Source organism: Salmo salar, chromosome 23, assembly GCF_965601325.2.
Source record: "Salmo salar chromosome 23, fSalSal1, whole genome shotgun sequence".
In the NCBI taxonomy this organism is placed as follows: domain Eukaryota; kingdom Metazoa; phylum Chordata; class Actinopteri; order Salmoniformes; family Salmonidae; genus Salmo; species Salmo salar.
Window position 1 is genome coordinate 24,813,517 of NC_138313.1, and position 14,127 is coordinate 24,827,643.

At 40.7% G+C, this 14,127-nt stretch overlaps 1 protein-coding gene across 1 annotated transcript; it reads right to left on the reverse strand.

Annotated features, from left to right (window-relative positions):
* Positions 1 to 5,564: 5,564 nt before the first annotated feature.
* On the reverse strand, positions 5,565 to 13,882 carry rpf1 (ribosome production factor 1 homolog). The gene is given in 9 exon segments (NM_001140816.1): positions 5,565 to 5,931; positions 6,403 to 6,529; positions 7,459 to 7,640; positions 8,146 to 8,228; positions 8,521 to 8,674; positions 9,881 to 9,976; positions 10,072 to 10,152; positions 10,335 to 10,391; positions 13,630 to 13,882. Coding segments are annotated over 9 exon segments (1,065 nt in total). The 5' UTR covers positions 13,873 to 13,882; the 3' UTR covers positions 5,565 to 5,889.
* Between the last annotated feature and the right edge of the window lie 245 nt (positions 13,883 to 14,127).

Sequence of the window (14,127 nt, forward strand, 5' to 3'; positions counted from 1 at the left end):
AATGCATTTTTAAATACATTGTGGTTAATGTAGAGTATGATTTAATTTAATAATTTAATTAGAATTGTTTTAACACCAACCATAGTCAAACTTTCGCAAACTGTTTGACTTGAAAAAAATTACAAAACATATTTTTTTTAAAGAGCCGTTTGGGAGCCAAAAGAGCCGGCTCTTTTTGGTGAGCTGAGCCGAACGAGCCGGCTCACTGAAAAGAGCCGGAATAGCTTTTTGATTTTTTTTTAAATAAGCTAATTATCCTCGATTCCTAAGTGGCTTAGTCATGCTTTCTGGTGAAGTATTTTATTTATTTCTGTATAGATAGGAGTAATTATATAATTCTGGCAATTTTATTTCCATTTACTTCCCTATTGGACGCACCGCTATGCCATTTCTCTTCTGTTCTATTGGTTTTCATATTAACTTTCTTTCATTGTCCAGATGCCAAAGGCACATTCCTAGTCATATTAGCAACCCATCCTAGTTGTCGCATCTTTCTAAGTTTATAATAGACATTTTCATCTTTGTCATATATGGAACCATATATGGTCCCGTGTGGCTCAGTTGGTAGAGCATGGTGTTTGCAACACCAGGGTTGTGGGTTCGTTTCCCACGGGGGACCAGTACGGAAAAGAAAAAAAAATTATGAAAGAAAAAAATGAAATGTATGCATTCACTACTGTAAGTCGCTCTGGATAAGAGCGTCTGCTAAATGACTAAAATGTAAAATGTAAAAATGAACCACTATCAGGTGTGGGGTTTAGAATGGTTTTCCCACAGATTGCATTTTGGCAAATGTTTGAAATTGACGTTATATTGGCTGCTTCATTACACAAATTGCATGTTCTGTTTAGATATATTACCATAATCTAAATGTGATTCCTGTTATTCTGAGCAGTGGGTGGAGGCACTAATCTTAATGGGTTATAGAACCAATGCATATGGGTCGGATACATTTTTCAAATGGCCGGTAATGTTTTTCGGCACCACATTTTCTTAACTGGAAACCCTTATTCCTAGAGATACAAAGATGAGTCTTATATATCTGTACCATTATAATGTTTATGACAGCATGGCCAGCGCCATTGAAGCCAGCTCCATTTTGAAGTAGTACATTTTCTTCTTCACAATTGGCTGATCCCTCCTGATGACCGAGATGAAAATGACTCCAACAGGGTCACCAGGAGGGATCAGCCAATGAAGTTGGAAGTCCCACCCAGTAGACAATATTAAAATGGTGGAAGCCCTCAATGGCGCTGCCCATGCTAATACAGTCTTTTGGCCACTAGAGGCCTCTATCATTCTTTATGGCTTACATCCTATCAAAACTGTCATCTGGTGTGTTTAGTTAGACTGCTAGCTATAAGCCAATGCCATGGGAAGCAAGGTTAGGAATTAAGCTAGCTAGCCTGTTATGCTAGCAAAGACAATAACCGTTTAGCTAGCCAGGAAGCGAAACATTTGTCTAGCTGGCCATGGCAAGCAAGGTTAGGAATTAAGGCTTAAGCTAGCTAGCTAGCTTGTTATGAAAGCAATGGTTTTAACTGTTTAGCTAGCTAGTTAGCTAAAATATTCGTAACTTTCCTTATCAAACACTATTTTCCACCACCTTGAGTGGTTAAATGCTAATCCCGGATGTTGTGCATCAACATAATTTGTTGTGCATCAACAAGCATTTCGCTACTCGCATTAACATCTGCTAACCATGTGTATGTGACCAATAACATTTGATTTGATGTAGGTTTCTAATCTTTCCATGAAGGCATTTATCAGGGCCGGCGTTGTGGGTAGGCCTTAGGCGGCCTGGCTCGCCCTACTGTACCTCCTTGCCCTTCCAAATAAAAATATTGAAATAGTGATCATTTATTTGACCGAGATGCGCGCCAACAGAAAGTAAGATGCATCAATCTCAGATAAAGCATCCAATCAAGCGAAACAGAATCCCTCTGTCTCAATATGTGTAGACCATGTATCTGATGCTGTCTGGACAAAAAGAGTATGGCATGTCATATTGTTTCTGGCTATACAGGATCAGATACATGTGCTACATATAGTATGACAGAGGGGCGCTGTTTGGCTCGCTTGAATGCTTTCTCCGGTAAAGAGATTGCCTCACTCTCAACCAAACTCTGTCCAGAATACGCCTAATGCATTTTTATGGGCATATAATGCAGACCTGAGCTTGTAGCTTGCCTTTGGGACAACAACTCCCATTGCTAGGGCGGAGACATGATTATCTCGTCATTATATACAGATCTCTGGTTTCAGCCTCATGCGAATTAGAATGACGGCAATTGCAGTTTGGGTGCTGGCTTCCCCTAAAGTAATTTTATGTTTTTCCAAAATGATATAATTACTCCTTTCAAAATATACTACTCAAAAAAATAAAGGGAACACTTAAACAACACATCCTAGATCTGAATGAAAGAAATAATTTTATTAAATACTTTTTTCTTTACATAGTTGAATGTGCTGACAACAAAATCACACAAAAATAATCAATGAAAATCCAATTTATCAACCCATGGAGGTCTGGATTTGGAGTCCCACTCAAAATTAAAGTGGAAAACCACACTACAGGCTTATCCAACTTTGATGTAATGTCCTTAAAACAAGTCAAAATGAGGCTCAGTAGTGTGTGTGAACTCCACGTGCCACGTGCCTGTCTGAGGATCTCATTTCGGTACCTAATGGCAGTCAGGCTACCTCTGGTGAGCACATGGAGGGCTGTGCGGCCCCCCAAAGAAATGCCACCCCACACCATGACTGACCCACCGCCAAACCGGTCATGCTGGAGGATGTTGCAGGCAGCAGAACGTTCTCCACGGCGTCTCCAGACTCTGTCACGTGCTCAGTGTGAACCTGCTTTCATCTGTGAAGAGCACAGGGCGCCAGTGGCGAATTTGCCAATCTTGGTGTTCTCTGGCAAATGCAAAACGTCCTGCACGGTGTTGGACTGTAAGCACAACCCCCACCTGTGGACGTCGGGCCCTCATACCACCCTCATGGAGTCTGTTTTTGACCGTTTGAGCAGACACATGCACATTTCTGGCCTGCTGGAGGTCATTTTGCAGGGCTCTGGCAGTGCTCCTCCTGCTCCTCCTTGCACAAAGGCAGAGGTAGCGGTCCTGCTGCTGGGTTGTTGCCCTCCTACGGCCTCCTTCCACGTCTCCCGATGTACTGGCCTGTCTCCTGGTAGCGCCTCCATGCTCTGGACACTACGCTGACAGACACAGCAAACCTTCTTGCCACAGCTCGCATTGATGTGCCATCCTGGATGAGCTGCACTACCTGAGCCACTTGTGTGGGTTGTAGACTCCGTCTCATGCTACCACTAGAGTGAAAGCACCGCCAGCATTCAAAAGTGACCAAAACATCACCCAGGAAGCATAGGAACTGAGAAGTGGTCTGTGGTCACCACCTGCAGAACCACTCCTTTATTGGGGGTGTCTTGCTTATTGCCTATAATTTCCACCTGTTGTCTATTCCATTTGCACAACAGCATGTGAAATTTGTCAATCAGTGTTGCTTCCTAAGTGGACAGTTTGATTTCACAATAGTGTGATTGACTTGGAGTTACATTGTGTTGTTTAAGTGTTCCCTTTATTTTTTTGAGCAATGTACTTCACCAGAGAGCATGATTTAGCCACAGAGGATCATTAGCTTCTTATATATATTTTTTCTGTGGATTGTTTCAAATCACTAGTGCATAGCCCTATGGCTATTTGGGAAGCCCGCAATTTGGGCAGAGATTGTGGCAATAGGCCTAGCTGATTAAGTTGCGGCTGTCTGTAAAAAGCAACTAAAATGAGTGAAGATAATGGGTCTTTAGTATAATTTAAAATGTTAAGACAAGAGTGTGGCGAAGATATGCCACCTCTCTCTCCAGAATACATGCACTCAGCTCTTCAGCTGTCGCCCGCAAATTCTTGCGCTTTCATTGTATATTTGTTATCAATGTCTCCTGTAGGCCTAGTAAACGTACCGTTACTCCTCTGTCATTTGGTTACATTAATTTCTGTTAATGCATGTATTAGTTATTTAGCCTACCGTTCTCATTATCGAAGTGGAAACTTTGTTTGCAGAAGTTCACAACCTGCTACAGTTGTGAGAAACAAGTTTAGGTTTATTTCATAATCATTTACGAGTTGTCATTATCATTTGTTTGGAGTGCCCCATGCGAGCATGGGTCTGGTTTCTCTCTAGGAACATGGAGGGAGCTTGCACCCCTGAGCATGGATAGAAGTAGGCCTACCAGACCTGCTGCGTGCATATGTAGGAAACCATTTGGGATGTCGGATTTCTGATTGTTTTAACTCACTACTTCCACCACTAGCAAGCAGAGTTTCTCTTTTTTTTCTCTTCACCTCACAGTAAGTCAAGTCTCTCTTTTTTTTTTTTTTTTTAAATCCTTTGCAAAAAGATCTTCACAGTATTTGAAAAATCTTTCCAACACTCTCCCGGCCTCAAGCCTTGGTGACAAACCTATCATGATCTGTTGATCCCATATATCCAGTGGAAACAGCTGTCTGACAATGCTAGGAAGACACACGGAGTAGAGGAATTAATGTTATTTGAAAGAACTGGAATTTTCATCAGGATATTTTCCGTTTTTATTTGTCGGCTTTAGGCCTGTATTTTACTTAGTTGACGGACGCTATAGGCCTACTGCTGCTCTGGCCTATTTATAGCTTAGTTCCATGCGCTCATTTCTTTAGCCGCCAATGGGATCACAGTGTAGACTGCGTGGGTCTACACTGTGATCCAATGGGATCATCAATGTCTCCATATGGCAGAGGCTGGTGCTCTCACCTTAGTTTAATCTTTACTTTTAGATTTATCATTTTTAATTCAGATTATGATTAACCACGTGACAATGATTTTGAAGAAACAAAAACGTTAGTAAAATTAAACTGTTCCACGAAAGTGCATATAAAAATAATCAAAACTCGCAGGCAGGTCGGTAGAAATGGTAGGATAAATTGTAAACCCCATGAAAAAAATAAAAACATGCCCGCCTATGGAAATCAAAGGCCCATCCAAATGATTTGTTCTACTGCCGGGCCTTCACCAAGTAGATTGAGAGGAGCTCATGAAACTGAATCACTGCAAACCAACATAGGCAGTAGAAGAGTTGCCAGAAGACAGACTCTACAGTAACGCTTTTTTTTTTTACACTGAGCTGTATTGAGGTCAGAACGCAATCATGGTTACATTAAGACGTCATGGAGCCGGAGCAAGATATGGGTCGGAAAACATACCTCAATGCAGGGATGGCATATGCCATTGTCCTCCAAATTGTACCTTCATTCATACTGCTCCATCGAAAAGATTGAAATACTGCTCGTTTTCCAGAAAACTGCCCTTTTTTGTCCTCTTGCTAGCAAGCAGTAGACACCGCAGCCATTTTGGAATGGCATTGTCAGTGAATCAGCTCCTTCGTTCTTCAACGAGACATGCTACGCATCTTGTGTTGCCCCTTAGACAATAAAGTCAAGGGGAAATTGCATACCACGTGCTTGTACAACATTTTACATGTCTTTGATAATAAATGACTAACATTTCAGAGTACGTACATGTTTTACTTGAAAATATGAAATACCATTTACAGGTACAGATTAATGTTTTGTCTAAAGCACAAAGGTAACAAGTGTTAAAGCCAGAATCTATCAATTAGATTGCTTTGCTCTTTCACAATGACTGTTTACCAAATGTGAACAAGATGCCATCAAATTAAAATAACAACCTACGACAAGTTGTCACATTTTAAGAGACTTGCATGGCCAAAGGCACGACTGCAATTTTTGCCTGGACACAATCTGACACAAACTGGTATGCATTGTAGAAAATGTCTCATGTAGATGATGTCGTGGGAAGGTCCATATGTTTCACTCAAAGGTTGAACCTCCTTCTGCAGACGTCATTTTCATGTCGCTGAAAAGTGTAAAAGCAAATTTAGGAATTATTTAGCTACCAACGGAGATCTGCCCTGATTCTGCCATTCACACTAGTCCAATATCGCAAATCAGTGATGTAGTGGTTAAAAAAAAAAGGGGAAAAAAGTGGGTAAACATTGATCACCCTTCGCAGGGAGTAAAGTAACACTACCTTTGGCTATTTTCTATGTATTTTTTTCCTGCAAAAAGTGGGTCAACACAAAAGGTGCGCAAAAGGCATTTACCCTCCACTACACCACTGATCTCAACTTCTCCCCCAAAACCAAATCACACGAGATTTGGTTATGGGTTGCAGAGATGAGGAATTATTCAAAATTGAGCTGCACACCTTTATTCCCACAGTATTATTGTAAAAGGTATACTGTTCAACTGCTTTTGCTAAAGGAGCAGTCACTATCACTTTCAATTGTTCCACAATCAAAGAAAAAAACTGAACTGAACAACTCACCTTGAGAACCCACTCATATTCCCCAAACTTGGAGTCAAAGGTCCCCTTCTGTAATGATCGGAGTTTCAGAGTGAAGCGTGGTCCCAGCTCTTGAATGCCGACTCGCTTCTCGTTCTTAAAGATGTACCTTTGGAGAGTACAAGGGCATTGACATGTTGCGGACCACTCTATAACCCCATCATTCAGATCCCATTAGAATGGGAAACAACGATGGCAGCAAACTCAGCAAACACGCACACCTTTGGCCGACGTATCAAATTGTGTAGGGAATATGTGACTTGCTCCAGTCGCATTGACCCGGACATACATTTTAGCTCTATACATTGTTGAAAAGAGAAGACTATTAGCTTTAAAATGATGCATAACTTGTGTATCAACCCTTAAAATTTTGCGCAGCAGAGCTAATTACAACAGAGGTATGCCTGATCAGCTGTTCAGAGAAATACACCCCTGAAGCCTGTTAGTTTTAGCGCAGCGCCGTTTGCATGCTGGACGTCGTAACGCAAGTGTCACTGTAGAAGACATTATGTCTTATTTGGCATAAATTATTAGCATGAAGCTACAAGTTAACAGTTTGACAAGATTGTGCGCTAGCTAGTTATGTTTACAAATGAGTGTGCTAGCAAGCTTGTCAGTTGATTGTTAGCTAGCCAATGACTCGTTTTGAAAGGTGGATCTTGTCATCGGAGACATTTAAACGATTAGGGTTGGCTAGAAAACATGTTTTTGTGAATTCTGTTTTAATCCAAAAACACACCATGCCAATCATTTGACAAAATGTGATTTTTTTTTATGCTTATGAACTAGCGCGTCACATACGTAGTTTGGAGAGTATTTGAACGTTGGGAAGACCTCGCCGAGATGTATAAATTATGCAAGTGGCGAATTTACAATGCAGATATTGTAAATACATCTGCAAGACGTCTTGCCAATTAGCAAACGATGTCTAAACTGCATTTTCCCGATGTATCCTTCATACATCGTGCAAAACATTGGGCAGAAGTATGTGTGCTATCCTTATGCGAATGATTTCTAGGCATTCTAATGAACATTCACCTGTGGAATCTGAAAAAGATGAAGTCTCTCTGGTTGTGGAAAGTGGCGACTTGGCGTCCCACAAACTGGGGGTCGTGAGGGAAAAGGGCAGCAAAGAGTCGTCCCATGCTGTGGCCCAGGCGGGTGGTGAAATTGTTGAGGATCACCTCTGGGGAGTGTTCTGTTGGGTCCTTCCCTCGCCTCTGTAAAAGGTTTTTCTTTCAGTATTTATATTCTCACAATGTATACATTTTCCAGATCCATCCCCTAAGTGAGCTGAATTTCTGCTTGAAGAATGCCAGACTCATTTGAATCATTTTAAAGCACATAGATACAACACTAAAACATTCAGTCTGGGATTGATACATTTTGGGAATTTTAAACGAATTATAGCTATTCATTCTTAAAAGAATAAAACCTGGAAATACCACATGAGCTTAGTACAACTGTCTTACCCTATCAGAACAATGTCATTGTAAAAAACACACATGGACTGTCAGTTCTTGTATCTATCCTATCTAGTGTGCCGTTTATAAAATTGAGAGGTTACATTTACCCAGCCCCATCCCACAGAGAATGTTATTATTATCCCTCAGCTATATACCAAAATAAGTGGCAGAGCATCAGGTTTGTTGTTTTTCAAATGACATACTGTAGCTCTAAGTGAGACATTGACATGTCTGGTTGAACAGTTTTGAAATGTCTTGCCTTCATCTCCTTCCGCAGACGGACACTGCTGACTTTGAAGTGTGCAGTAGGCCCATCAGGGAGGTGGCAGAGAACCATACCATCTTAGTGTTGTGGTGAAGGAAACAAAGACATCTACAAGGGACTTTGCATTATTACTGACCAACTGCAACTCTCCACCTCGAGGTGGGTGGTCCAACTTGAAATAGGACTTAACTGTGTGCCAGGTTGTTAGGATTGTGATACTGAAGCCTGGTCTGTGACTTAAAAGCGAGTGCATGTAATACAAACGCAGAACAACAACAGCATTAGAGTATCATAAGCATCCTGCTTAATTAACAGTCAACATATTAACAGTCGCAATGTCCCTCTTTCAGTCAGTCAACCAAAGGATACTGGGCACCTTACGATCTTCATTGATGACCATGAGGTATGTGAAACCTCTGGCTATACACTGGGGTATGACCTTCTTTAGTGCCAAGCCTCTTCTGTAGTACACGTGTGCGTCGGGGATGACTGTGGCCAGCTGGTTGCAGAACCTCACTGTCCTCTGAAAGACAAAGCAGACAGTTTTGTAATAACTACCATAAAATGTAACTGTATATCTGATTATTTGTTAGAGAATATTAAGTGATGAATGATCGCCCAGCCCTACATACAGTACTAGTCTCCTACATTCCAGTGCGTCAATACCCGTCAACCTTCTCGTCTACAGATATCAGCCTGAGCTAGAGTCGGTAGGTTTAATCTTTAGGACTTCTTCCCTTTGTTTGGAATTTTAGGTGATTTACAGCTCAGCTGTGCAGCGCCTGGCTCAGACAGCCTCATGAACACACAAGTCGGGCACGTTCCAGGTCATATTGATAAGCATTTCACTGTACTGGGTTGTACACCATGTGTATCATGTACATATGGCAAATAAAGTTGAAAAACATTTCAAGACTAATGTTAAACTTACCAGTGTTTTGAGAGTTAGATATTTAATTAAAACATGTTGGAAGGAAAACTATGTTAAAAGGCAGCTTTTATGTGTTTGAATGGTATGGGCATATACTGGTCATTAAAATATTAAAGTGAGTAGATTGTTTATTGGCCAGATCAGCCAATGAGGCAACATGAGGTCATATTCTATGAGCATTTTTTAAAAGATCTGTTTGATATACAGGTTCTCTCTCCAATGTATACTTTGGCCACAAATATGAGTCAACAACGTTAACAGAATATGAATTTTAAAGTGAGATTTTCACTGGGTAGTTACTTTAATATGATAAAGCAGGAGTGGCCAACCCTCTTCCTGGAGAGCTACCAGGTACACAGGCTTCCCCCCCCCCCCATGTCTTGACACCTGAACCAGCAGGTATGCTAGATCAGCATTAAGGAGCCTACAGCAAGAAAGCGGAAAACACCAGCCAAGCCCACTACAGTTGATAAAAAAATATTTTTAAAGAAAGCGGTCCAGCGGCAAGAGGAAAAAGTTCAAATGTGTTTAACTGGACTGGCAGTGAAAGATTCCCCGCTCGCGCATGTGGTTGACAACTGCTGTCCCTCCCGTTGCTGCAGGGGTGTGAGGCAAATTTGACGCCGGCTTTATATAGAAATCAATGGAGGCGGCTGCATTTCATTTTCTGGAGTGTAAGCACCTTTAGAGCGAAAGCTTGCAGAAGGTATTACCCCCGTGATATCAATCTTCTGAGATTCACAGCGGGACTGAAATAAAGAACAGCACCGTCTCCAGGTGCGGTTCTAGTCCACTCACCCCTCTAGGTCTGTCCGATGTGGTGATGAGGACTTTGGGGTTGGTCAGCCGGTTGAAATAGGCCGAAAACTCATCAGTTCCCTCATCAAAGGCAACCTGCAATGGAGAGTATCTGAGTAATATGCAACATCAAAACACTATACTTGTAAAGGCATGAGATGACATCAAACAGCTCTGCAGAAAGACAGTACCTCTTCATCTTCAGGGTTAACAGTAGTTTCGTCATATACCCTCTGGTTTTCTATCGTCTTTGGAACTTCCTTTGGGGGAGCCTACATTGGAAAAGTAAGAAGAGTCATCATAATATCAATTATGTTTAGGCCTACATCTTGGAATTCTTTGGTCTGTCAATAACGGGCTACTCATAGTCTTTCTGCTCACAGAGGGCTCTAACAGTTGTCTCTATTAATTGAGAAAGTGATGTCATAAGTGTTGCAGCATCCAACCTACTTACCTTGTCACCTAGAGCGTCCCTCTCTTTTTTCTTTTTCTTCTTCAATGCCACCTTTAGCTGAAATTAAATGAAAAAACACCATGTTACATGGTTACACTACAAGACCGGAATAGATACTCTCGTCCAGTTCCCACTGATAAGACTTTCCACCGGGGCGGCAGGTATAGCGTCGAGGTTAGTGTGTTGGGCCAGTTACCGAAAGGTCGCTGGTTTGAATCCCGGAGCCGACAAGGCGAAAACCTGTCATTGTTCCCTTGAGCAAGGATCTTAACCCCAAATGCTCCAGGGGCGCTGGACAATGGTGACCCTTGCCGTGATCCCATTCGCTGCGGGTGTCTCAGGGGGAGTTGGAATATGCATAATGCACATTTCCATTACACACTTGTATAAACAAGACAAATAAGGACGCACCTAATTGATATTATTTTGAGGACTGGGTTGTTCAAGTATTTTCCCTAAGCACCGGCCATCATCCAAACAGCCGTTAACAGACTTATTTTCAGTCGGCTACAAAAAAACAACTGCTACTTCTCATTTAAGAGTTTCAATTCGCTAGTCAGAAAAGTCAGCTGAGCCACCTCCCGCTAGAATGAAGGATATGCATCTTCTAGCGATCTATGGATAGGACATGTGCCGGTCAGTCACAAAGCGAGCGATGACAGGGAAACTGCTGTCTGCCCCCCCTCCCGGTACAAGTGTGATGTGTGTGCTCTGTGGTTGGTTGCAGTCTAATTTCCTTAGCTGGAGGAGGGAGAGAGCATGGTGCTCCATCGTCTTTGTGAGTAAATTTGCACATCCCGTGTAGTGTAAGTGGTAACAATGAGTTGAAATCCTAATTATTGTTTTCTGGCAAATGCATTTCTTTTCTTTCGAGTGTTTTCGTAAGATCAGCCACAGAATCATGGTGCATAGGCTATTTACTGTGCTTTAATTGACAATCGAAAAGCAAATGATAACTATTTTATACAAGGTGTCGAACTGACTGATTAAAGTCAATCTCCTATATCCCTTTGCCATTCATAAGCCATACGACGTGGTTATTAGGGCCGGGATGATACAAGTATCGTGAGACACGTTAGTATTGTGGCAAGGAAACAAAACACGAAGCGGATTTAACTTCTTTAGGAAAATTGCCCTAATGTTTGAAACACACATCATTATGTCATAACCCAGAGTCACATTTATTTATTTTCCAACCTAAAGCACACAATATTTTACATATAGCAGGTTTTAAAAAGACCAATGAGTGATGTCTGGTTCGTGTTCTCATTTTCGTCAATTATCTGCAGATAAATTATGAAAACCCTTTGTTTGGAAGATTGTTCCTGCAGTGAGGATTCACAATAGGTTGTTTTTCTTCAAGATAATGTGCCCTACTTCATTTCTGTTTTAATAATATACATAATTTGAAGAACAATCATCACTGTGGCAATTCATATCTTGCAGTAAAACTGTAAATAAGACAGATTTAATGTTAAAAAAAGGTTTAATGTTCTCCACTTAGAAAATTTGACTTGAAAATAGTCCTGATCATATAGGCCTAGACGATATCCAAAAGAACTAACAATACACTGAATTCATACATTTTCAGTCATGTATTTCTACACAATACATTTTACCAATCTGGGAGGTAAACGCTATAAAGTATTCAATAATTTCGCTGTTTATTTGAGATGGAATCAAGGCATTAGAATGTTCCAGAGGCCACCAAAATAGAGCGTGTTCTGCAAAAATGTACTACTAGTAGTAAATGACTACTACTCTACGTACTTTGATATTTTTACTACATTACATTTTTTTATATGCCTGCATTATTTTGTCACTGGTGTTACCTAGATTTTAGATGACAATTTAGGCCTTCCAAAATAGTATTTGACCATTTAATTTTCATATTTAAATCAGAGAAAATATTAATGATAATATTAAGAAATGTTTTTATTAGTAATATTTACTTTAAAATAGGTATGTGTAAAGTTATATTGTGTAACACCAGGGACGGTAACAAAAATGACAGTAACACCAGTGAACAATAACACTATTAAGAATATTCTATTAACAACACCAGCAACGGTAACACCAGCGACGGTAACACCAGCGACGGTAACACCAGCGACGGTAACACCAGCGACGGTAACACCAGCGACGGTAACAAAATGACAGTAACACCAGTGACCAATAACACTATTAAGCGACTAACACCAGCGACTGTAACACCAGCGACTGTAACACCAGCGACTGTAACACCAGCGACTGTAACACCAGCGACTGTAACACCAGCGACTGTAACACGGCGGCAGCGTAGCCTAGTGGTTAGAGCGTTGGACTAGTAACCGAAAGGTTGCAAGATCGAATCCCCGAGCTGTCTTTCTGCCCCTGAACAAGGCAGTTAACCCACTGTTCCTAGGCCGTCATTGAAAATAAGAATTTGTTCTTAACTGACTTGCCTAGTTAAATAAAGATAAAATTAAATTAAAAAACACCAGCGACGGTAACACCAGCGACAAATCTGCAGGCAAGATGGCATAGCTAATATGGGGGCCACAGTAGCTCAAACCACACTTATTAAATTGTAAATAAAATCACTTAATCATGTGATTTGATCAATTATTGCAATAACATTTCCCCTACTATAAACTGTCTAACACCAGTGACATCTTAAGGCTTCGCATGAAATTACCAAATGAATCATAAAATTGCTAAGATATGAAGGGAGAGTGCAGACACACCATGTGTTTTTCAAAACAGGGGTTTATATTTTTATAAAAGGGTAACCCACCATGTTAGATGGCAACAAAAATGTGTAATATATTGTACAATCCGGTCAGTAGCATGAAATGTGCTTGTCCCTCTGGTCATGAGTTAAGGTTTAACGTTACTGACATGTTTAATAAAAATAGTTACATGTAATTGAGGGTCAGGTACTCGTTTTTTTAAGTAGTCCACGAAATAAAGCTAATACTTTATTTTGCATTATGATATTTAAAGTGGGAAAAAATATTTTTATTAAACATGTCAGTAACGTTAAACCTTGACTCATGACCAGAGGGACAAGCACATTTCATGCTACTGACCGGATTGTACAATATATTACACATTTTTGTTGCCATCTAACGGTCTTACATATTATTTATAAAAAGAAACATTGTAAAGTTGATCAGACATTTAAGTGTTCTTAGTGGTGGTTACGGCGGGGCCTGGAAAGACACTATTTTCGTAGATGACCCGACTAAAGAAGTAAATAGAGAACTTTAAAGAATTATGAAGTGGGAACACATGCATGCTAAACGTTCATTACCTTCCGTTTCTCCTGCTTCAGCTTCATGAACATGAGGTGTCTGCGTTGTTTATTTTTTATTTCAGACACACTGAATGTGGGAGGAAACGACAATTCTGCTGGCGCATCCACATGTTCTGGCTCTGTTTTCTCAATCATGCTTTCGTTACCATTTTCATGCGGAGGCTTTGGCTGTTTCTTTGGCTTCTTAGTCTTCTTTTTCGTGGGTTTATCCTGTATATCATGCTCTTCTACGACGTCCATGTTGTCAGCTGAATATATATTCTTTCACGTGTTCTGTCCTGCACTTCCGCCTTGCGTCCTCATGTAAAAGGAAGTTACGTTTAGTAGAAAAAACGAAACACCCTGCCCTTTCTTCTTCTTTTGTATAATGGGGTTCGCAACAAATATATGTGCATTCTGCCACCTACTGAATAGGTGGATAATTTGTATTTTTTTTATTTCACCTTTATTTAACCAGATAGGCCAGTTGAGAACAAGTTGTCATTTACAACTGCG